At 46.2% G+C, this 21,934-nt stretch overlaps 2 protein-coding genes across 2 annotated transcripts in view; both read right to left on the minus strand.

Annotated features, from left to right (window-relative positions):
• Positions 1 to 21,934, minus strand: part of LOC307220555 (lymphocyte antigen 6E-like) — a 132,406-nt gene that overhangs the window by 49,112 nt on the left and 61,360 nt on the right. The window lies entirely within an intron of this gene.
• Positions 3,859 to 12,972, minus strand: LOC307220550 (lymphocyte antigen 6E-like). Its single transcript, XM_079984571.1, has 3 exons — positions 12,815 to 12,972; positions 4,742 to 4,855; positions 3,859 to 4,292 (listed from the first exon to the last, which is right to left on the minus strand). Exons 1-3 carry the CDS (start codon positions 12,867 to 12,869, stop codon positions 4,087 to 4,089), a joined length of 375 nt encoding a protein of 124 aa, XP_079840697.1. The 5' UTR covers positions 12,870 to 12,972; the 3' UTR covers positions 3,859 to 4,086.

A 21,934-nucleotide genomic window follows, 5' to 3' on the forward strand; every position in this document is an offset into this window, starting at 1 on the left:
CCTTCACTGCCTTCACTGGTTCCGATTTGAAAGAGAGGTAGAGCTGGGTATCATCCGCATACTGATGAACACCCAGCCCAAACCCCCTGATGATCTCTCCCAGCGGCTGCATGTAGATGTTGAAAAGCATGGGGGAGAGGACGGAACCCTGAAGCACCCCACATGTGATGGTCCAGGGGTCTGAACACTCATCCCCCACCACCACTTTCTGAACACGGCCCAGGAGGAAGGAGCGGAACCACTGCATGACAGTGCCCTCAGCTCCCAGCCCCTCTAGACGGTTCAGAAGGATGTTATGGTTGATGGTATCAAAAGCTGCTGAGAGATCCAGCAGAACTAGCAAACAGCTCTCACCTTTGTCCCTAGCCTGCCAGAGATCATTGACCAGTGTGACCAAGGCAGTTTCAGTCCCATGATGAGGCCTGAATCCTGACTGGAAGGGATCCAAATGGTCCGCCTCCTCCAGGCGTGCCTGGAGTTGTTCAGCAACCACTCGCTCAATCACCTTCCCCAAGAATGGAAGATTTGAGACTGGGCAATAGTTGGCCATATTGGCAGCATCTAAAGAAGGTTTTTTAAGAAGCGGTTTGATAACCACCTCTTTCAGCGGGTCTGGGAAGGCTCCCTCACGGAGAGAAGCATTCACCACCCCACGAAGCCCATCGCCCAGCCCTTCCCGGCTAGCTTTTATAAGCCAGGATGGGCAAGGATCAAGGAGACAGGTGGTTGGCTTCACTCATCCAAGCAGCCTGTCTACATCATCGGAGGTAACAGATTGGAATTGATCCCACGCAATTTAACTAGACAGGACTCTAGCAGTCTCCCACCCCGGCCCTGAGATTATGAGAGGAGAGCAGGGACAGGGAGATTTAAGGACGCCAAAGAAGCGTTGTGTGTGATTCAAAGGATCTCAACACGTAGTTCTCTTCATTTGTTGCAATGCATTGTCTGGACCCCGTTCCTGAGTAAATCCATGCCTGTTTTTCAGGGCTGCTTTTTCTCCAAACAACCGAATCCGGCTCTTTTGTTGTTGCCCATTGGAGGGCAGCATTCTTCAATGGAATGTGCATTATGATTTCCTTGGGCAAGTGGTATTATCACTTTTTTTCCTAGCTGGCCTCTCCCAGCCTAATCTGGAAATGCCAGGGACTTTCTGCATGCAAAGCAACTGCGCTGCCATGAAGTCATGACCTTTCCCACTTTGGTTAGGCAAGATCTGGAGCATCGAGGCTCACAATCCCAAGGACTGGACTAGGGGGTTGGGCCCTTGGGGTCCCTTCCGACTCTACAATTCTATGACTGTTTTCGCACGTCCATTCGTGATGCTAAAATCAACCCCGAATCTCCCTGATGCCTAATGGGTGGGCTACCACCAACGAGGAAGGCAGGAAGGAAGGATCTTACTAGTTCTCCGTTTTTCCAATCTCAAATTCAGTTTGCCACATTCCTGCACCTATTTGTGCTTTTGCTTTAAAGTCCCGCATTTTAGTCCCGCTTTCTCCTAACAGGCACATTCTGGCAAGCGATTTCCCCACAGATAATGCATTTTGCCTGTTCTTTTCGCCAACAAATGCATTTGTTCAGTGGCGGAGGAACCCTCTCTGGCACCCGGGACGGGAAGCCAAGGGGCGGGGCAAACCGCCCGGTGGTTCCCACACGACATCCGTATGGACTGCACCCATGCAGCATCCCATACGGAGTGCACATGTGCAGCATCCTGTACGTAGTGCACATGTGTGGCAGCCCGTACGGTCACCGTGCAAGAGGCAGCCCATATGAATGGCATGCGAGAGCAGCAGCCTGTACGGTCGCTGTGCAAGAAGAAGCCTGTACGGACACCCATATGAACGGTGCACAAGAGCGGCAGCCCATATGGTCGCCGTGTGAGAGGCAGCCCATACGGACGCCCGTATGTATGGCACGCGAGAGCGACAACCCGTAGGGACGCCACATGAGTGACACCCATACTGATTGCGCACGCCCTCGGCCGCTTTACAGCTAGGGGAAGGCAGGGGCCATCTTGTCACTGTTAGAATTCCTGCTCCTTGATTGCAGTCATGGGATTGTTGTCTTTCACATGACGGTATATGTTTTGACTCCACAGAGTGGGAAGTGACGGAGACAGGATGTTTGTGTCCCTGTGTTCCGTGAAGTGGGACTATTGTCCTTTGTTCTTTTTCTCTTTGCTGTCTGATGCTAGAGAGAGAGGGAGCCATGTTGCAGTGCTCCGTGTGTATTTATATGTAAATAAAGTAGATTAGCCAAAATGCTGAGTTGCAGAGGTCTGTCATGCATGATGCACAAACTTTGCGGATCCCTAAGTGTGCCAGTGTCTGTTGGCATCAGTCGCTGTGATGTTCGGACTGAAGAAAGCTTTTGAAGCTCCCAAACGAAGGACCAGGAGGGAGGGAACATGCCAGTCAGGCATGTGTCTCTGCCAGGGTCCTACTTGAGTGTAGGCCGAGCTCCTAACAGTCACCCCCCCCCCAGAGTGGCACCCGGGGCAGCCCGCCCCTCCGCCCCCCACTTCGTACTCCCGTGAATTTGTTTGCACCGTTTTCTCGCAGCCTGTGCAGCGTTGTGACATTTCAAGATGTGCCTGTTTTGAAGGATATTCCCATTTTCGGTTCATGTGTTTGTGGTTTGGGAAGGTGCAGATGAAGGAATTTTGTATCCAAATGCAAACTGAACAAACGATGCCTTATGAGGAACAGCTAAGGGAGCTGGGCATGTTTAGCCTGGAGAAGAGGAGGTTAAAGGGTGATATGATAGCCATGTTCAAATATATAAAAGGATGTCACATATAGGAGGGAGAAAGGTTGTTTTCTGCTGCTCCAGAGAAGTGGACACGGAGCAATGGTTCCAAACTACAAGAAAGAAGATTCCACCTAAACATTAGGAAGAACTTCCTGACAGTAAGAGCTGTTCGACAGTGGAATTTGCTGCCAAGGAGTGTGGTGGAGTCTCCTTCTTTGGAGGTCTTTAAGCAGAGGCTTGACAACCATATGTCAGGAGTGCTCTGATGGTGTTTCCTGCTTGGCAGGGGGTTGGACTCGATGGCCCTTGTGGTCTCTTCCAACTCTATGATTCTGTGATTCTATGATTCTATGAAATTTCTCCCTCCCAGTGTGGAGGGAAGACATTAGTAAGGCAAAGGAACATGCTGCCAGCATAATAATTCCACTGCAAAGCAACATTGGACCTATAAGGGTCTCGTCCCTTTGGCTCCACCCAAAAATTATTGGAGGGGACTGCCCCCCTCCCGGTTGATGGGCATTGCCATTCAAATGGTGTGAATGTGCTGTGTCTTGTGATCGATTGTGCAGGGTGGGGCTCACCTGCCCCCCCCCCCATATTTTATTCAAGTTGGTACCCCTGCAAGGCAATGTCAAAAGAAGAGGGTGTGTGTGTGTGTGTGTGTGTGTGTGGGTGGGTGGGTGTGTGGGTGTGTGAATATTTGTGTCGTGTTGAGAAAAAAACAGGCCATGGGAACCTGAGTCTACACACAGATTCAGAAGAAAATGAGGACAAGGTCAGAAACAGAGAATCAGTTTTGTCTAAGCCAGCAGTGGGGTCCAAACTTTTTTCAAAGAGGGCCAGATTTGATGAAGTGAAGGGCTGTGAGGGCCAAAGGTGTTTTTTTTTAGGATTTTATCCCCGGAAATAAACTGCCACAGGGGCCGGATTAAGCCCCCGAAACAGACTTTGGACCAAGAAGTCTCAAAGAGTCACTCAACCCATTACACAGAAACAGGATGGTTGTATTTTGGACTGGGCCACTTCAAAATGCAGTAGGGGAGGTTGTATTTTTTAATTCCCCCCCATAAAAAAGGTTCCTCCCTTTGTTGCAAACCTTAGTGGCACGCAGAGAGGTTTTTATTTTTTCGCATCTGCGAGCGTTACAGAAAATGGCGGCCCCCCGCCTCCATCACGTACAAAAAAAGGCAATAGCATCCTGTATCATGTTTGTAGCATAGCTCTCAGCGAAGCCAGAATCAGGCCTTGTAAAAAAAAAAGACGTGGCGATTAGTGCTTCCCATGAGCTTCCAAAAAGACATTTGGCGATCTCTACCACCCCCATCCCGATCACAGCCCCGTCCAGAAGATACAGGCAAAGCTGGCGAGTGTCGCCATGATCATGAGAGCATAGCTGGTTTTCACGCTGCTGGGAGCACCGCTGTTGCAGTAATCGGAAACGCAGCAATTGGTCTCGATGCCCGTTTGGCCGCCCTTGATCTCAAAGTTGCTTGGGCAGGCGTCTGCACACCACTTGCTGACGGAAAACTCACCGCCTACAAAACAAGAAGATTTAAGGGAGGGAGAATGAGAAATTGCTGTGCGGTTCAGTGGCAATAGACAACCATGTTTGGAGATGAATATCACCGACTTTAAACAGCACAATCCTATCCACGGACACTTTTTTATGTAGCAACAAAGCCGCCCAGATGGGCGGGGTACAAATAATAAATTATTATTATTATTATTATTATTATTATTATTATTATTAAAAAACCCACTTTTGTCTTATATAAATGTTTATTAGTAGCAAACCAGTTTGATACGCAGTTATTAAAAGAGGAATGGATATAAATGATGTTAGTTATATTAATTTTTATTAATTTTTATTATTATTATTATTATTATTATTATTATTATTATATCTTCAGTTCCAGCCAGCCAGGCCGATGGAGTACAGCTCCTTTTTCTCTCTGCCTTCCTGCAAACAGATCATGAAACTTACCAGGACCTTTGTGGGCCAATGACACGCAATATTTGTTCATATCCGAACACCTGTTCTTGGTGCATTCCTCGTGGGATTTCGCTTTTTCACACATGTAACAGTGCAAGGACGAAACTGCAAAAAAAGAGGTGGGGAACTTGGAGGTATTAGGTTGCTATAGCTACAGGATTTCTACTGAATATTCTTTGGATGTGTGAAGGGGGGCACCAGGGCTGGCATCAGCTCTGCGGACCCCTGGGCCACTGCCAGGACCACAACACAGTGGCAGACCCCTCTACTGGCACCTGTCCTGGGACTCCCTTTATTAAAAATATTTCCTGGTCGGGGGTTCAGAGTGGCTGGGTTCAGCTGCCATTTTAATTCCAAACAATGCTCCCAATGCCAGCTTGCTGAGGGGCATTTTGGGAAATCTAAGTGGCCGTTCCCAGCCACCCTTTGAATAGGAGAATCTGTAGTCCTTGAGATGTTGCTGCACTCCAAGTCCCATCAGTCATGGCCAGGGATGATGGGAGTTGTAGTCTAATAATATTCCCAGGTTTAGAGATAGGCGGTCTGTCTCCGAAGGTGCTGTTTAGCCACATGGCTAATAGCCATTGACAGAACTCTCCCCCTGGCCATGAATTTCTCTAAGTTCCTTTTAAATCCACACTTTCATAGAATCATAGAACTGTAGGGTTTGAAGGGACACCAAGAGTCATCTAGTCCAAACCCAATCTCAGCTAAAGCATTCATGGCAGATGACCATTCAACCTCTGCTTAAAAAGCTTCAAGGATGGAGAGTCAGCAACCTCCTGAGGTAGTCTATTCCACTTGAGCAGGAGGAAACAAGCTTCCTCCATCTTCCATGGGGCAGCCCTTGAGATATTGGAAGATGGAGGCCTTCCTTTTGGGCATTGTCGGCCAATTGGTGCCAAAGAAAGACAGAACATTCTTTATGTACGCAACAACTGCAGCAAGAATACTCATCGCAAAGTATTGGAAGACACAAGATTTGCCCACCCTGGAAGAATGGCAGATGCAAGTGTTTGACTATATGGAACTGGCAGAAATGACCGGCAGAATCTGAGACCTGGGAGAAGAGTCGGTGGAAGAGGACTGGAAGAAGTTCAAAGAATATCTCCAAAAACACTGTAAAATGTTTGAATGTTAAAATGAGGTTGGTTATAAAGAAAATAGGGCATCAGTGACATGGTAAAAAGAAATATGTAAAAATGCTTTGAAGAAAAAAGGGGTAAGACCAGAGTACTATTATGTTGAGAATAAACAAATGATATAAAGGATTAAGTTATAAAGAACATGTGATAAATGGTTTTAAAAGGAAAGGAAACCAAATGCATAATAGGCTGAAATGTATAATACTGAATAAGATTGGAAAGAGCGTAGGGAATTGTTGAACTTGATTGTGTAAAGAGGAATACAGAAAAGGGAGATGTGAGGAAGTCAGGAAAGAGGGTTATAAAGATAGTAAGTAAGAAATAATTTTTTCTCTGTTTTTTGTTCTTTTTTTGATTATCTCTACTTTTTGTATTTCTGGACTGCGTTATTTTTGATTGTCTTTTTGTTTTGTTTTGTTCTTTCTAACTGTGATATTTGTTTTATTATGCAAAATCTTAATAAATATTATATAAAAAAGAGAGAGATTGGAAGATGGCTATCTTATCTCCTCTCAGGCTCCCCTGCTCCAGGCTAAACATCCCCAGCTCCCTCCCCATAAAGCTTGTTTTCCAGACGCTTGATCTTCTGGGTCACCCTCCTCTACACAAGTTCCCTCTTTTCAACATCCTTGTTAAATTGTGGCGCCCAGAACTGGACCCAGTATTCCAGGTGTGGTTTGACCAAGGCAGAATAGAGCGGTACTACTGCTTGATTCTAGACATTATACTTCTGCTGATGCCACAGAATGCTTTGTGGCAACGATTTATATAGATGCAGTTACAAATTAGGAAGAAGGGGAGGCCTTTTCCTGATTTGTCCTGGTTCTACCACTCATCAATTTTTCCCTCTGTGAAACAATTCTCCCTATCTCTTCGCCATCAAGCCCTTAGCTGAGCCATCCCTTCTGTTCCCTAAAGTTGTTTACCTGTGAGGCACTCGGTCTGTTTTGGGCGCCACCCTCCTTTTTAAAGTTGGGTGTTTGGCAAGTTGGAGATTATTAGGGTGATACTGGGTGCTCTCGTGATGCCAGTGGGCGTGAGGTTCCTCTTTGATGGGAAAGAACTTCAAAACAATGGGGCGCCTGAGCTTCGGGGTGCCTGAGTTATGGGAATGGAGAGGGCAGGGTGAGGTTTAATGGAGGAGCTGACTCACTCCAAGACACGAGACCAGTACATAAACTTCACTCTCACGAAGAGACGCTGAGATACAAGAACAACCAGACCTTCCACAAGCATTGCTTCATATTTCAACATGCTGTGCCATACAGGCAACACTTTGACGCTGCCCTCAGTACGACTTTTGCAGGGGCTTCCAGAGCCAGCTGTGCCATTTTGGTGCAGACGCCACCCACCAGCCTGGCCCCCTCAGGATGTTTTGGACTGCAATTCCCATCAGCTCCTACCAGAAAGTCCTGATGGGAGTTGTAGTCCTTCTGTCTGCTCTGGTGTATTGCTGGGTAATTTGTGTTTCCATTTTGTTGTTGTTTAGTCAACAGTGTGAACAAGTTTTAATGGAATACTGAATGGTTTGTTGTTGTTGTTTAGTCGTGTCCGACTCTTTGTGACCCATGGACCAGAGCATGCCAGGCACTCCTGTCTTCCACTGCCTCCTGCACTTTGGTCAAACTCATGAAACAGTATAATAAAAAACAATTATTAAAAAATTGAAACTAGAAATCGGGGAACTGTTGTGCAAAGATGCGTTCTTAGGTGCCTGCGTAAGCCAGACAGAATTAAGTGGTTCTCAGTAGGTGCTTAAAAGTGAAAGCCAAAGGAGTCTGTTGACAGAGTAGTCCAAAGGATTGGGTCCACAATTATGGGTTGTGTGTTGTTTAGTCGTGTCCGACTCTTTGTGGACCCCTGGACCAGAGCACACCAGGCACTCCTGTCTTCCACTGGTCAAACTCATGCTGGTAGCTTCGAGAACACTGTCCAGCCATCTCCTCCTCTGTCGTCCCCTTCTCCTTGTGCCCTCCATCTTTCCCAACATCAAGCAGTCTTCTCTTCTCATGAGGTGGCCAAAGTTGGAGCCTCAGCTTCAGGATCTGTCCTTCCAGTGAGCACTCAGGGCTGATTTCCTTCAGAATGGAGAGGTTTGATCTTCTTGCAGTCCATGGGACTCTCAAGAGTCTCCTCCAGCACTATAATTCAAAAGCATCAATTCTTCGGTTTCCATTTAATACAGGTGTATAATAGTAGTTCTCAATAAAATCAACACACAAAAAACCCTAAGACTCCAGGTTGATGAAGGCTTTTTAAATGGATGTAGAACATCTGCAAACCTCCAGATATTGCTGGACCACAGTTCCCATCGTGCTTGGCCACTTGATCCTGGATTCTGGTATCAAGAGAGGCAGAAGTGCTCTTCTCCAACTATGACCCAAACTCATGTTATATTTTTAGACACCTCACCATTGTCCCCACCTTAAGCATCCTTCTTCTAAGCTGAAGAAAAGCTCTGCAGCAGGTCTGGGGAACCTTTGACTCTCCAGATGTTGCCAGACTAAAACTTCCATCACCCCTTGCCGTTAGAGGAGGAGGAGAAAGAGGAGCAGGGATAGCAGGGCTGGAAGGCTGGTACCCAGAGATGAGGGAGAGGTGTTCCCCCTTTGTGACCCTAGATGTCAGAGAGGGAGAAGCTGATCTTCTAGATCTCTTTTTGGACCTTCCGGTGGAGTGCAGAGCCAAATCGAGGAGGGCAGAACACTTTGCCCAGCCAGAGGGAGGAGTTGGATGGAGAGGAAGTGGAGGGAGGAAGTGGAGTCAGAAGGGAAGGCGATGAGGCAGGACATAGTCTTGTCGCTGAGAGCCAGGCAGCGCCTTCGTAGGTGGAATGAGATCCACCCACCAGACAAGAGTGTGAATGTGTGATCGCAACAGACTCAGAGGGTGACAGAGTCCGATGGGTGAGATCGCCCCACCTTGTCTAAAAACGCTTCGTGGGAAGGGTGTGCCAACGGCAGGTACCTCTTTGTAGCTTCCGTTCAGCTATGAACCTCTTGCCTTGCGGCCGCCGAGACCACATGACACTGGTCTTGAAAGACCTGCACTGGCTCCCAGTACGTTTCTGAGCACCTTTCAAAGTGTTGGTGCTGACCTTTAAAGCCCTAAACAGCCTCGGACCAGGATACCTGAAGGAGTGTCTCCACCCCCATCGTTCCGCCCAGACACTGAGGTCCAGCGCCGATGGCCTTCTGGTGGTTCCCTCCCCGCGAGAAGCCAAGTTACAGGGAACCAGGCAGAGGGCCTTTTCGGTGGTGGCACCCGCCCTGTGGAACGCCCTCCCAACAAATGTTAAAGAGAACAACAACTACTAGACTTTTAGAAGACATCTGAAGGCAGCCCTGTTTAGGAAAGCTTTTAATGTTTGATGCATTACTGTATTTTAATATGTTATTTTAGAACAGGGGTAGCCAACCTAAGGTCCAATCGCCTTCTCAATCCAGCCCGCAGACGGTCTGGGAATCTGCGTGTTTTTACATGAGTAGAATGTGTCTTTTTTATTTAAAATGCATCTCTTGGTTATTTGTGGGGCATAGGAATTCATTCATATTATTTTTCAAAATATAGTCCGGCCCACCACATGGTCTGAGGGACAGTGGACCAGCCCACGGCTGAAAAAGGTTGCTGACCCCTGTTTTAGAATATTTAGAAGCAGAGCATACTTAGTTAGACCCAAAGGATTTCAGACATGATTCCTGCCATATGTAGCCATACATTGACAGCCACAGACCTGCAAACTCAACATCTGACACACCGTCACAAACAACCCAGAAGGTGTGAAAGAACACAACAGCTTGAGCCTCAGGCTGAGCAGGTTTCCCAAGCTTTCTCTTATCAAGGGAAAGGAAATTAAGATCTGGGCACGGAGTGGGAACCTCAATTAAGAAGAGCTGTGGAAATTGCCTTAGGCTGAGTTGAACCATCTGGTTCATCTTAGCTCAGCATTGCATTGACTGACAGTGACCCGCCTGGATTTCTCCCAGCCTTACCAGGAGACACCAGGGATTGAATTGGATTGGATTAGGGATCATCTGCATGCTAAAGCAGGTGCTCTATCTCCAAGCCACACCCTTTACCTGTAGAACTTTAATCTACATAGTCCAGTTTGCAAGAAAACCTTCCCAGCACTCCTCCATTTAGAAATGTGCAAAGCACAGCATCTTTCCACGCCAAGCAAAATGTCTGGAGACCGTCGTTAAAATAAGGACCGTGAAGATGCTCCCCGAGTTTTAAGTCACGACATTTCAAACTGTCGGTTGGGGATTTTATTTGCTTTCTGGCAAGTGATTATATTCCTTTGCACTCTGTAAGGTAATTGCGGCTGCTACTGGTTGTTGCAAAGAGCCCTCTGCCTGCTTACCTGTGTGAAGTCTGAGCTAGCCACAGAATAACCACTGCTCAGTGGCAATAAATAGCCAATAACTAGCAAGTTAAAGGGATGCGGGTGGCGCTGTGGGTTAAACCACAGAGCCTAGGACTTGCCGATCAGAAGGTTGGCGGTTCGAATCCCCACGACGGGGTGAGCTCCCGTCATTCGGTCCCTGCTCCTGCCCACCTAGCAGTTCGAAAGCACCCCTAAAGTGCAAGTAGATAAATAGGTACCGCTTTATAGCAGGAAGGTAAACGGCATTTCCGTGTGCTGTGCTGGTGCTGGCTCGCCAGAGCAGCTTCGTCACGCTGGCCACGTGACCCAGAAGTGTCTTCGGACAGCGCTGGCTCCCGGCCTCTTAAGCGAGATGAGCACGCAACCCCAGAGTCGGACACGACTGGCCCATACGGGCAGGGGTACCTTTACCTTTTACTTAGCAAGTTAAAAGCCCCAAGTCCAGTGAAAGACGCTTAGATAGCAGGGCTGCCAGCCTGGGAATAGAAAAAGCTGGACGAAGTTGAACATGGACCACCCCCACTCACTAAAAGGCAGGTGCTTTAAGAGCCTGTGTAACGGGGTTTGTCAACAGATTTAGGTACCGTATTTTTCGCTCTATAAGACTCACTTTTTCCAATTTATAGGTGGTACATGACCCCAGTCAAGCTTGCAAAAATTTTCCACTTGTCTGATAAGAAATGTTGGAAATGTAAAGAAACTGAAGGTACATTCTTTCACCTTTGGTGGACGTGCCCTAGGATTAAGGCTTTCTGGGAGATGATCTATAATGAAATGAAAAAGGTATTTAAGTTTACCTTTTTGAAGAAACCAGAGGCCTTTCTCCTGGGCATGGTCGGCCAATTGGTGCCAAAGAAGGACAGAACATTCTTTATGTACGCCACAACAGCAGCAAGAATACTCATCGCAAAGTATTGGAAGACCGAAGATCTACCCACTGTTGAAGAATGGCAGATGAAAGTAATAGACTATATGGGACTGGCAGAAATGACTGGCAGAATCCGAGACCAGGGAAAAGAGACGGCGGAAGAAGAATGGAAGAAATTTAAGGACTACCTTAATAAAAATTGTAAAATTACTGAATGAAAGAACAATGTGGATTTGGAAATTAAGGGGTTTTCAGCTGTAATGATTAGGTATTAAGAAAAGGAAGAGTAAAAAAGTTAATAGAGATAAGGGCAAGGATTTGCTGAATTGAACTAATTAGAGATTGGAATACAGGAAGGGGAGGTACGAGGAGGTCGGGAAAGTAAGGCTTATGAACATAAGGGACTGAAATTATACCTGTTATTGTATGTGGTTTGTATGTTTTGTATGTATTTTTTCTTTTTCTTTTTCCTCTGTTTTTTTTTATTTTTAGATAACTTTTTGAAAACTTCAATAAATATTTTATTAAAAAAAATATATAAGACTCACTTTTTCCCTCCTAAAAAGTAAGGGGAAATGTGTGTGTGTCTTATGGAGTGAATGCAGGCTGCGCAGCTATCACAGAAGCCAGAACAGCAAGAGGGATTGCTGCTTTCGCTGCGCAGCGATCCCTCTTGCTCTTCTGGCTTCTGAGATCCAGAATATTTTTTTCCTTGTTTTCCTCCTCCAAAAACTAGGTGTGTCTTGTGGTCTGGTGTGTCTTATAGAGTGAAAAATACGGTGGATTGCTTCATCTTCAGTTAGAGATGTTAAGTTTCAGCCAACAGCTCCCAAGCAGAACAGTTGCACTTAAGGATGGACAAGCCTATCAAATCTGATCTTTGCATTCTTAAATTCAGCTTTCCACATTTCTGCAGCTATTTGCAAAATAGCAATATTGAGAATAATTCTCATGAAAATTCACCGGCATTTTAGTGCTAATTTATTCCAATAAACACACTTTTTGCCCCAGTATATGGGAACCTATAATATCATTTATAATATAATTCGTTAATTGTGTTGTATTTACCGGCACATACAGCAAAGGGAAACCTAGAGCAATTAGATATATTTCAATTTAGGTAATCTATGTAATAGGCTTATGTTAGAAAATGAATATGGATTTTGAATCTGATGTTATGGTTTTGAAATAAATAAAACAAACAAACAAAATAAAAAATAAACACACTTTTTGCCCCGGTGTACACAGTTTTGCAATCAATTCCCCCAGTATGAAGCATTTTTTGCACGTTATTTCCACAAATGTATGCATTTTGATGCACACGAATGCTGGCACTCGTTGGCTGGGGAACTGCACCCTGCAAAAATCAGAGAAGCGCAAATTGCAATGGATAATCTGTGCTTTGGTCCACGCATTGGTCCTAGAAGTGCAAATGAGTGGCTTCTCTTAAAATGCAAACGTAGTCAATATCTTCCCTACCTGCAAAGAGCTGAGGATTTAAAGCAGCTCCAAAACCTGTTTTCAGCAGTGAGCATTCTCTCTCTCCACTGCAGCACCTCAACAACAGAGTGTGCATTCCATGCCTATAACTATTCAAATATGTTTCCCAGGCCCCTTCTCAAAATCCCCCCACCTCTCCTTGGGTTAACCCCAGCGAAGCTCACCTTGCTCCAGACATAGGGCTGAAACCACCAAGAGTACGGCAGTGAAAGTCTTCATCCTGGCAAGGTCTTAACCAGCTGGAAAGGAACAGCTGGCAGTTCTGACATTATATGATGCTTATTTAGGGCGGTGCCATCAGAGGGAGAAGCATCTGATTGCTCACAGGTTGTTATTTTTGCTGAAAATTCCCGCTGTGCTTGTTGCACCTGTGTGGCTTTCTCCTAAAACTCCCCCCCCCCCCCCCGCTCCTTTATTTTTTTCTTAACCCGGGATGTGAGCCTTTTGCCACATGGCAGTCTGTTTCTCTTGGCTATAGATGCAGCGTTTTTTAACAGGACACAGCGTGACCTGTTGGATTCCATCTGTTGAAAAGTGTCACGGATTTTCAGAAGGAATCTGGCTCAGTTTGGGGGGCTCTTTGAAACAGCAAAGGGGGACGCGGGTGGCGCTGTGGGTTAAACCACTGAGCCTGGGGCTTGCCGATCAGAAGGTCGGCGGTTCGAATCCCCACGACAGCGTGAGCTCCCGTTGGTCGGTCCCTGCTCCTGCCAACCTAGCAGTTCGAAAGCATGTCAAAGTGCAAGTAGATAAATAGGTACCGCTCCAGCGGGAAGGTAAACGGCGTTTCCGTGCGCTGCTCTGGTTCGCCAGAAGCGGCTTAGTCATGCTGGCCACATGACCCAGAAGCTGTATGCCGGCTCCCTCGGCCAATAAAGCGAGATGAGTGCTTCAACCCCAGAGTCGGCCATGACTGGACCTAATGGTCAGGGGTTCCTTTACCTTTACCTTGAAAGAGCAAAAGGGAACAAGGAGGTTTCCTGCTTAGCCCGAGGCCATGTATGCCTTCCCAGGGCTTTATTAAGACACAGTTTTAAAATAATACTGCACATGCAAACATGTTTGGCCAGGGAAAGAATACCTATAATATGAAAGAGAGAAATAATAATAATAATAATAATTTATTTATACCCCGCCCATCTGGCTGGGTTTCCCTAGCCACTCTGGGCGGCTTCCAACAAAACACTAAAATACAATAGTCTATTAAACATTAAAAACTTCTCTGAACAGGGCTGCCTTCAGATGTCTTCAAAAGTTTGGTAGTTATTTTTCTCTTTGACATCTGTTGGGAGGGCGTTCCACAGGGAGGGCGCCACTACCAAGAAGGCCCTCTGCCTGGTTCCCTGTAACTTGGCTTCTCACAATGAGGGAACTGCCAGAAGGCCCTCGGAGCTGGACCTCAGTGTCCGGCAGAACGATGGAGATGGAGACGCTCCTTCAGGTCTATTGGACCGAGGCCATTTAGGGCTTTAAAGGTCAGCACCAACACTTTGAATTGTGCTCGGAAATGTACTGGGAGCCAATGTAGGTCTTTCAAGACTGGTGTTATATGGTCTTGGCAGAAATGGAAACATGGAAATGCCAATGGGATCACTAAAATGAAATCCAGCCTTAAATTTCACCTGAATTCCAGGTAGCAACCCAATGTGACGTCACAAGAAATAGATTGTCAGCCAGATAGCTAAGGTTTTTTGAGACTGCAATCCTACAAGTCCTTATCTCAAAATATGCTCCATTGATCTCAATGGGTCTTTCTCCTGGGTAGATAGGTATAGGATTCTGTTGTTAGTTTATTAACAACCAATGAAGATATCTACTTAAAGATCTCAGAAGAAAAAGGCAGGATAAAGTACCTTCCGGCATAATTAATAAATAAAAAGTTTTAACAAATAAAAGTTTCTAATATCTTAATATTTCTTCCTTGGCAGCTTTAGAGCTATTCCTGTTGTAAGCTAACCCCAGAATGGCCGATATGAATAAACAAGTTCAAGTCCCATCAGTAAAGCAGACGATTCAGATTTAAAGCAACAGATGTCTCCTCCGGTTGATCAGTTCGTTGAGCATTCCGCCAGATTTTGCTTGCACAAAAATTATACGATGGTTAGTCTATGCCCAGTCTTTATTGAGCATTTTGTTCTGATTTGCTTGTAGGGAGGTTATATGACGACGAGCATTCAGGCTGCATTCCTCTCCCCACTAGTCAGTAGTTCATCCCACACCTTGAAGTGCGCCTCCTCCATCAGCACCGACACCCCCTGCACCCTACGACGTTCCCCCTCCTGTCCCGTGCATCGGTTGTCCACTGGAAGAGTGAAGCTTCAAGACCTTTGCTTCTGACTTGGGAGTGGGAGGGTGGAAATGATATTCCAATAAATGTAAGGGTGAAGTGGTGGCTGGCTATCTGATGCCCTGGAGGAAGGCAAAGTTATTGGCTTCTGCTGGCTCCCTTCCTTATTCTGCTAGGAAACGCAGGGTTTTCTCATTACCCGCAGAATTATCTGACAAATAGTGCAAGGTGACAATGTCTCACCTGCCTGGCAGGCTCCTCGCAGGAAATTCCAGTTAAAGAAAGCAATGTCATTGCATCCTTTCAGAACTGTCCGTAACACCAAAACACAGAGGCAGCCGAGGGGTTGCCAGGGGTGTGATGGTGCACACATCGTTGCTCACCCATCTTTCGGAAGGTTTTCAGGATTCTGGGAATGTAGAAGAAGAAGAAGAGTTTGGATTTGATATCCCGCTTTATCACTACCCGAAGGAGTCTCAAGAGGGACGCGGGTGGCACTGTGGGTTAAACCACAGAGCCTAGGACTTGCCGATCAGAAGGTTGGCAGTTCGAATCCCTGTGACGGGGTGAGCTCCCGTTGCTCGGTCCCTGCTCCTGCCAACCTAGCAGTTCGAAAGCACGTCAAAGTGCAAGTAGATAAATAGGTACTGCTCCGGCGGGAAGGTAAATGGCGTTTCCGTGTGCTGCTCTGGTTTGCCAGAAGTGGCTTAGTCATGCTGGCCACATGACCCGGAAGCTGTACGCTGGCTCCCTCGGCCAGTAAAGCAAGATGAGCGCCACAACCCCAGAGTCGGCCACGACTGGACCTAACGGGCAGGGGTCCGTTTACCTTTTAAGGAGTCTCAAAGTGGCTAACATTCTCCTTTCCCTTCCTCCCCCACAACAAACACTCTGTGAGGTGAGTGGGGCTGAGAGACTTCAGAGAAGTGTGACTGGCCCAAGGTCACCCAGCAGCTGCATGTGGAGGAGTGGGGAATCGAACCCGGTTCACCAGATTACAAGTCCACTGCTCTGAACCACTACACCACATGGACCTGAGCAAAGCAGCCATGTGCAATGCACAGGATCTGGCATTCCGGGGAGCAGACTTAGAATCAGAGTCATAAAGTTGCAAGGGATCCCCAATGCCATCTAGTCCAACCCCCTGCTAAAGGATCTCCTATAGATGGCTATCCAACCCTTGCTTTAGAAGGAAGGAGACCCTGTGATGAAGATTATGTACAAGTGGTATATTACCCCTGTAAAATTAGCTAAAATGTATAAAATAAGTAACAAATGTTGGAAATGTAAAGATAAGGAAGGAACTTTTTATCACTTGTGGTGGGAATGTAAAAAAGTGAAAAGCTTCTGGGAAATGACATACAATGAGATGAAAAAGATGTTGAAATATACATTTATTAAGAAACCAGAAGCATTTTTACTTGGAATTGTAGGAGATGATATTAATAGACAGGTTTGTAAGTTGTTTTTATATGCAAAGACAGCAGCAAGAATATTATTGGCACAAAAATGGAAGCAAGAAGAATTACCGGCAAAAGAAGAATGGAGGATGAAGTTGATGAACTATGCAGAATTAGATAAATTAACAGGAAGGATTCAAATTCTGCAGGATCAGAGATTCTTAGAGGACTGGAGTAAATATATGAAGTATTTGGAAAGTAATTGTGATGAACAGATTACATTAGTAGGTCTGCAAGAAGTTTTGTAAGGTGAATTATCTGAAATATTACAAGAAATACTATGAAAATAATTATTAGTTAAGGACAATTAAATGCAATATAGAAATAAAAAAATGCAGAGTAAGTGATAAAGAACGGAAAATCATCAGAGGTGTTGACGGAAGTCTAAAATATTGTATAAGATGAGAAGATACGTTGTATGACTATTGGAACTGATATGTTAAAAAAAATCTATTAAAATGTACAGTGGTGCCTCGCAAGACGAAATTAATCCGTTCCGTGAGGCTCTTCGTATAGCGGTTTTTTCGTCTTGCGAAGCAAGCCCATTGAAGCTTAGCGGATTAGCGCTATTAGCGGTTTAGCGGCTTTTAGCGGATCAGCTGATAAGCGGTTTAGGGCTTAGGAAAAGGGGGGAAAAAGGGAAAAAACCCCGCAGGAACTCGCAAGACATTTTCGTCTTGCGAAGCAAGCCCATAGGGAAATTCGTTTTGCGAAGCGCCTCCAAAACGGAAAACCCTTTTGTCTAGCGGGTTTTCCGTCTTGCGAGGCATTCGTCTTGCGGGGCACCACTGTACTTATATAAAAATGGAATGAGCATCCATCACCTTCTAGCTCTTGCTATCAAAAAGTCCTTCCTAATGTTTGGAAAATATTTGCACTAAAATGCTGATGGGTGCTCATGAGGGCTTGTGGAGAACTGAGTTTAAGATTGGAAAAATGAGAACAGAGAGAACTGAAACGGACCAATCCATCCATCCCCAATCTTACCATAAGCAAACCTCCCTTGGCAGGAAGAATGCAAAGGGCCTTTTCGGTGGGAACCACTGGACTGTTGAACTCTCTGCCCTGAGAGATTCACCTTGCACTGCCCCTTATGATTTCATGCTGTTTGGTTAAAAGAGAACAACTCTGCACTACAAAGATGTTGGCAAAAGTGACCCGAAGGCTGACAACATCAACCCCACTGTGTGGGAATCCCTTGCAGACGACCGCAGTGCCTGGAGACTGACAGGTTGTATATCCACAGCAGTGAGCAGAGGAGGAATGATCTCTGGGAGGAGTGCAGACATCCTGTCTACAGTGCAACCGGACGCCTTCATCTGCCCCGGCTGCAACAAAACATGTCTCTCCCCTATTGGTCTCTACAGCCCCAGCAGGCGCTGAGTTCACCCCTGAATGCACATCTCTCCATTGTCTCCCAAGACAGATGGATGCCAACAAAATGGGACCTAAGTAACCATAAGTCCTTTGGCTGGGTCAGGACGATATGGGATTGGGGGGGGGGGCAACTCCCATCTCTTGTTGAGGTGCAATTAGTGCCAGCACCGTCCGTTAAGAGTTTGGGTGTAAACTTTGACACCTCCCTTTCCATGGAGGCGCAGATTACAGCTATAACGAAGGCGGCATTTTTTCATCTCCGCCAAGCTAAGCAGTTGGCTCCTTACCTCTCTCGCCCTGACCTAGCCACTATGATCCACGCGACAGTCACCTCCAGACTGGATTATCGTAACTCGCTCTACGTGGGGCTGCCCTTGAGACTGACCCAGAAACTCCAGCGGATGCAGAATGCCGCGGCGAGACTCCTTACTGGATCCTCGCTGCAGGATCACATTCACCTGGTGCTATACCAGCTGCACTGGCTCCCGGTGGAGTACAGTAACAACAGTGTGACGCAGCAGCTAAAAAAGCCAATACAATTCTGGGCTGCATCAATAGGAGTATAGCATCTAGATCAAGGGAAGTAATAGTGCCACTGTATTCTGCTCTGGTCAGACCTCACCTGGAGTCCAGTTCTGGGCACCACAGTTCAAGAAGGACACTGACAAACTGGAACGTGTCCAGAGGAGGGCAACCAAAATGGTCAAAGGCCTGGAAACGATGCCTTATGAGGAACGGCTAAGGGAGCTGGGCATGTTTAGCCTGGAGAAGAGGAGGTTAAGGGGTGATATGATAGCCATGTTCAAATATATAAAAGGATGTCACATAGAGGAGGGAGAAAGGTTGTTTTTTGCTGCTCCAGAGAAGTGGACACGGAGCAATGGTTCCAAACTACAAGAAAGAAGATTCCACCTAAACATTAGGAAGAACTTCCTGACAGTAAGAGCTGTTCGACAGTGGAATTTGCTGCCAAGGAGTGTGGTGGAGTCTCCTTCTTTGGAGGTCTTTAAGCAGAGGCTTGACAACCATATGTCAGGAGTGCTCTGATGGTGTTTCCTGCTTGGCAGGGGGTTGGACTCGATGGCCCTTGTGGTCTCTTCCAACTCTATGATTCTATGATTCTATGATTCTAGGATCAGGTTTAAGGTGCTGGTTTTAACTTTTAAAGCCCTATATGGCCTAGGACCCTTGTACCTACGGGCCCGCCTCTCCTGGTATGTCCCACGGAGGACCTTATGGTCTTCAAACAAAAACATCTTGGAGGTCCTGGGCCACAGGGAGGTTAGGCTGGTCTCAACCAGAGCCAGGGCTTTTTTGGCCGTGGCCCCGATCTGGTGGAATGCTCTGTCATAAGAGACCAGGGCCCTACGGGACTTGACATCTTTCCACAGGGCCTTTGGCCAGGGCACAGCCTGACCCCCTCCTTTGGCAATCCTCACAGAACTCTAGCCCAATGGTTGCCATTAATCTGAATTGAACTGATTTTATAATGAAATTATTTTAGAATGTTGTATCATTTTACTGTTGTTAGCTGCTCTGAGCTCCGCTTCGGCTGGGGAGGGCGGGATATAAATAAAAAATTATTATTATTATTATTATTATTATTATTATTATTATTATTATTATCATCTCTGATGTCTGCATGCAGTCAACATTCAAGCATATAATCTGCCCGGTTTCTCGCAAACACACATCCTCTCTTGAGCTGGGACACCACAGAATCTACCTAATGTTATCATTGCATCCATTTGTTCAAAACATAACCGTGTGCAAGCCCTTCGATACGCCAACCTCACAGGTAACAAAATGTACCCTTCACATTAGTAACTGAAAACTGGCACATGCCAACCACTTTGCAATGCTAGAAGTTGTAACATCCAAAACTCTTTGTTCAAAGATATTTCTAAAGGGATTTCCCCGAAGATGTATAAGCTGTAAGGAGAAACCGAGGTGCGGAGTGATTTTGAGAATTCCTGCTTCTATTAGTTATCCAGGATTTTTTACATTCTGTTTCTCTAGGCCCAGCTGGTGCAATCTGTTCTCCAACAGCTGATTTATTCTTCCGCTGTAATTTCCAGCCTAACATCAGTTTTAAGCATTCAGTGACCTGCAGTTCAGCCTGAACTCCATCACCCCAAGGACTCAATTTCCAGAGTGGCCTGTAGGGGCATACTTAGCCTTTGGGCTTGAGGTGCCCCACCCCTGCCCTAATCTGCCTCTCCTGGTATGCCCCATAGAGGACCTTAAGGTCCATGAATAATCATAGTTTAGAGGTCCCGGGCCCTAAGGAAGTCAGTTTATCCTCCACCAGGACCAGGGTCTTCTCAGTGATGGCTCCAACCTCATGGAATGCTCTGTCCCATGAGACCAGGGCCCTGCAGGATTTCACCTCCTTCCGTTGGGCCTGTAAGACAGAGCTATTCCACCTGGCTTTCAATTTGAACTTAGCCTGATCTTTTATTCCCCTTCCTCCCCCTCCCCTATTTATGAAGATTACCCGCTCTGGGATCCCACAGCTAATTCTCCCCTGGTCTCCTCGCTGGCCCAAATAGGACTAATTTAGCCAGCTAGCCCTGGTGATCATCTAATGTTTAATGGATGGATTTCCCCCCTAAATTGATTATTGAATCCTGAATTTATTGTTATTCACGTTTTATACTGTATTTTATGCTGTTGCATCAATTAAGTGTTTTAAATTTGTTGTTAGTCGCCCTGAGCCCAGTTTCCGAAACCGGGAAGGGCGGGGTATAAATAAAATATTATTATTTATTATTATTATTATATTATCTCCACACAATTATATGTATTTTTCACATTCTTTACCCTAGTAAATCCATGTTTGTGCAGGTTACTTGGCTGGAGGACTGCACTGCAACATTCAGAGGAGGGCGAATTTTGCTTGTTGTTCAGGGCCATGTGAACTGAGTTTGCCTTTCAGTGTGAACTGAGCCACTGTATTCTGCTCTGGTCAGACCTCACCTGGAGTACTGTGTCCAGTTCTGGGCACCACAGTTCAAGAAGGACACTGACAAACTTGAACGTGTCCAGAGGAGGGCAACCAAAATGGTCAAAGGCCTGGAAACGATGCCTTATGAAGAACGGCTAAGGGAGCTGGGCATGTTTAGCCTGGAGAAGAGGAGGTTAAGGGGTGATATGATAGCCATGTTCAAATATATAAAAGGATGTCACATAGAGGAGGGAGAAAGGTTGTTTTCTGCTGCTCCAGAGAAGCGGACATGGAGCAATGGTTCCAAACTACAAGAAAGAAGATTCCACCTAAACATTAGGAAGAACTTCCTGACAGTAAGAGCTGTTTGACAGTGGAATTTGCTGCCAAGGAGTGTGGTGGAGTCTCCTTCTTTGGAAGTCTTTAAGCAGAGGCTTGACAACCATATGTCAGGAGTGCTCTGATGGTGTTTCCTGCTTGGCAGGGGGTTGGACGTCAGCCTGCTCTGTTACTTCACCAATGTGTTTGGTGACTGGAAGTGCCCGTGATTTTCCAATTCAGAAAGTGATCTGCCGCATTTGTCCTGGCGCTCTATCCAATCTTTTATCTCCTTTCTCACATTCATCAGCAGTCGTGTGGTTTTCCCCAAGGCACAAAATCCCAGAAAATTTCTCCACAGATTAGACATGCCCTCCAACTCAGCCAGCATCCGTGAACCATTTCTGAGACTGGGAGATTCGGGTGCCCCCATTAAGGAGGTAGAGTCGGGAAGGTGTGGCTGTCGACAAAATATCTCTGTCTTCCACTGCCTCCCGCAGTTTGATCAGACTCATGTTTGTAGCTTCGAGAACACTGTCCCACCATCTCGTCCTCTGTCATCCCCTTCTCCTTATGCCCTCCATCTTTCCCAACATCAGGGTCTTTTCCAGGGAGTCTTCTCTTCTCATGAGGTGGCCAAAGTCTTGGAGCCTCAGCTTCAGGATCTGTCCCTCCAGTGAGCACTCAGGCCTGATTTCCTTCAGAATGGAGAGGTTTGATCTTCTTGCAGTCCATGGGACTCTCAAGAGTCTCCTCCAGCACCAGAATTCAAAAGCATAAATTCTTCGACGATCAGCCTTCTTGATGGTCCAGCTCTCACTTCCATACATCACTACTGGGAAAACCATAGCTTTAACTATATGGACCTTTGTTGGCAAGTTGGCCAGGTTGTTGG

Source organism: Podarcis cretensis, assembly GCF_951804945.1.
Source record: "Podarcis cretensis genome assembly, chromosome: 7".
NCBI lineage: Eukaryota > Metazoa > Chordata > Lepidosauria > Squamata > Lacertidae > Podarcis > Podarcis cretensis.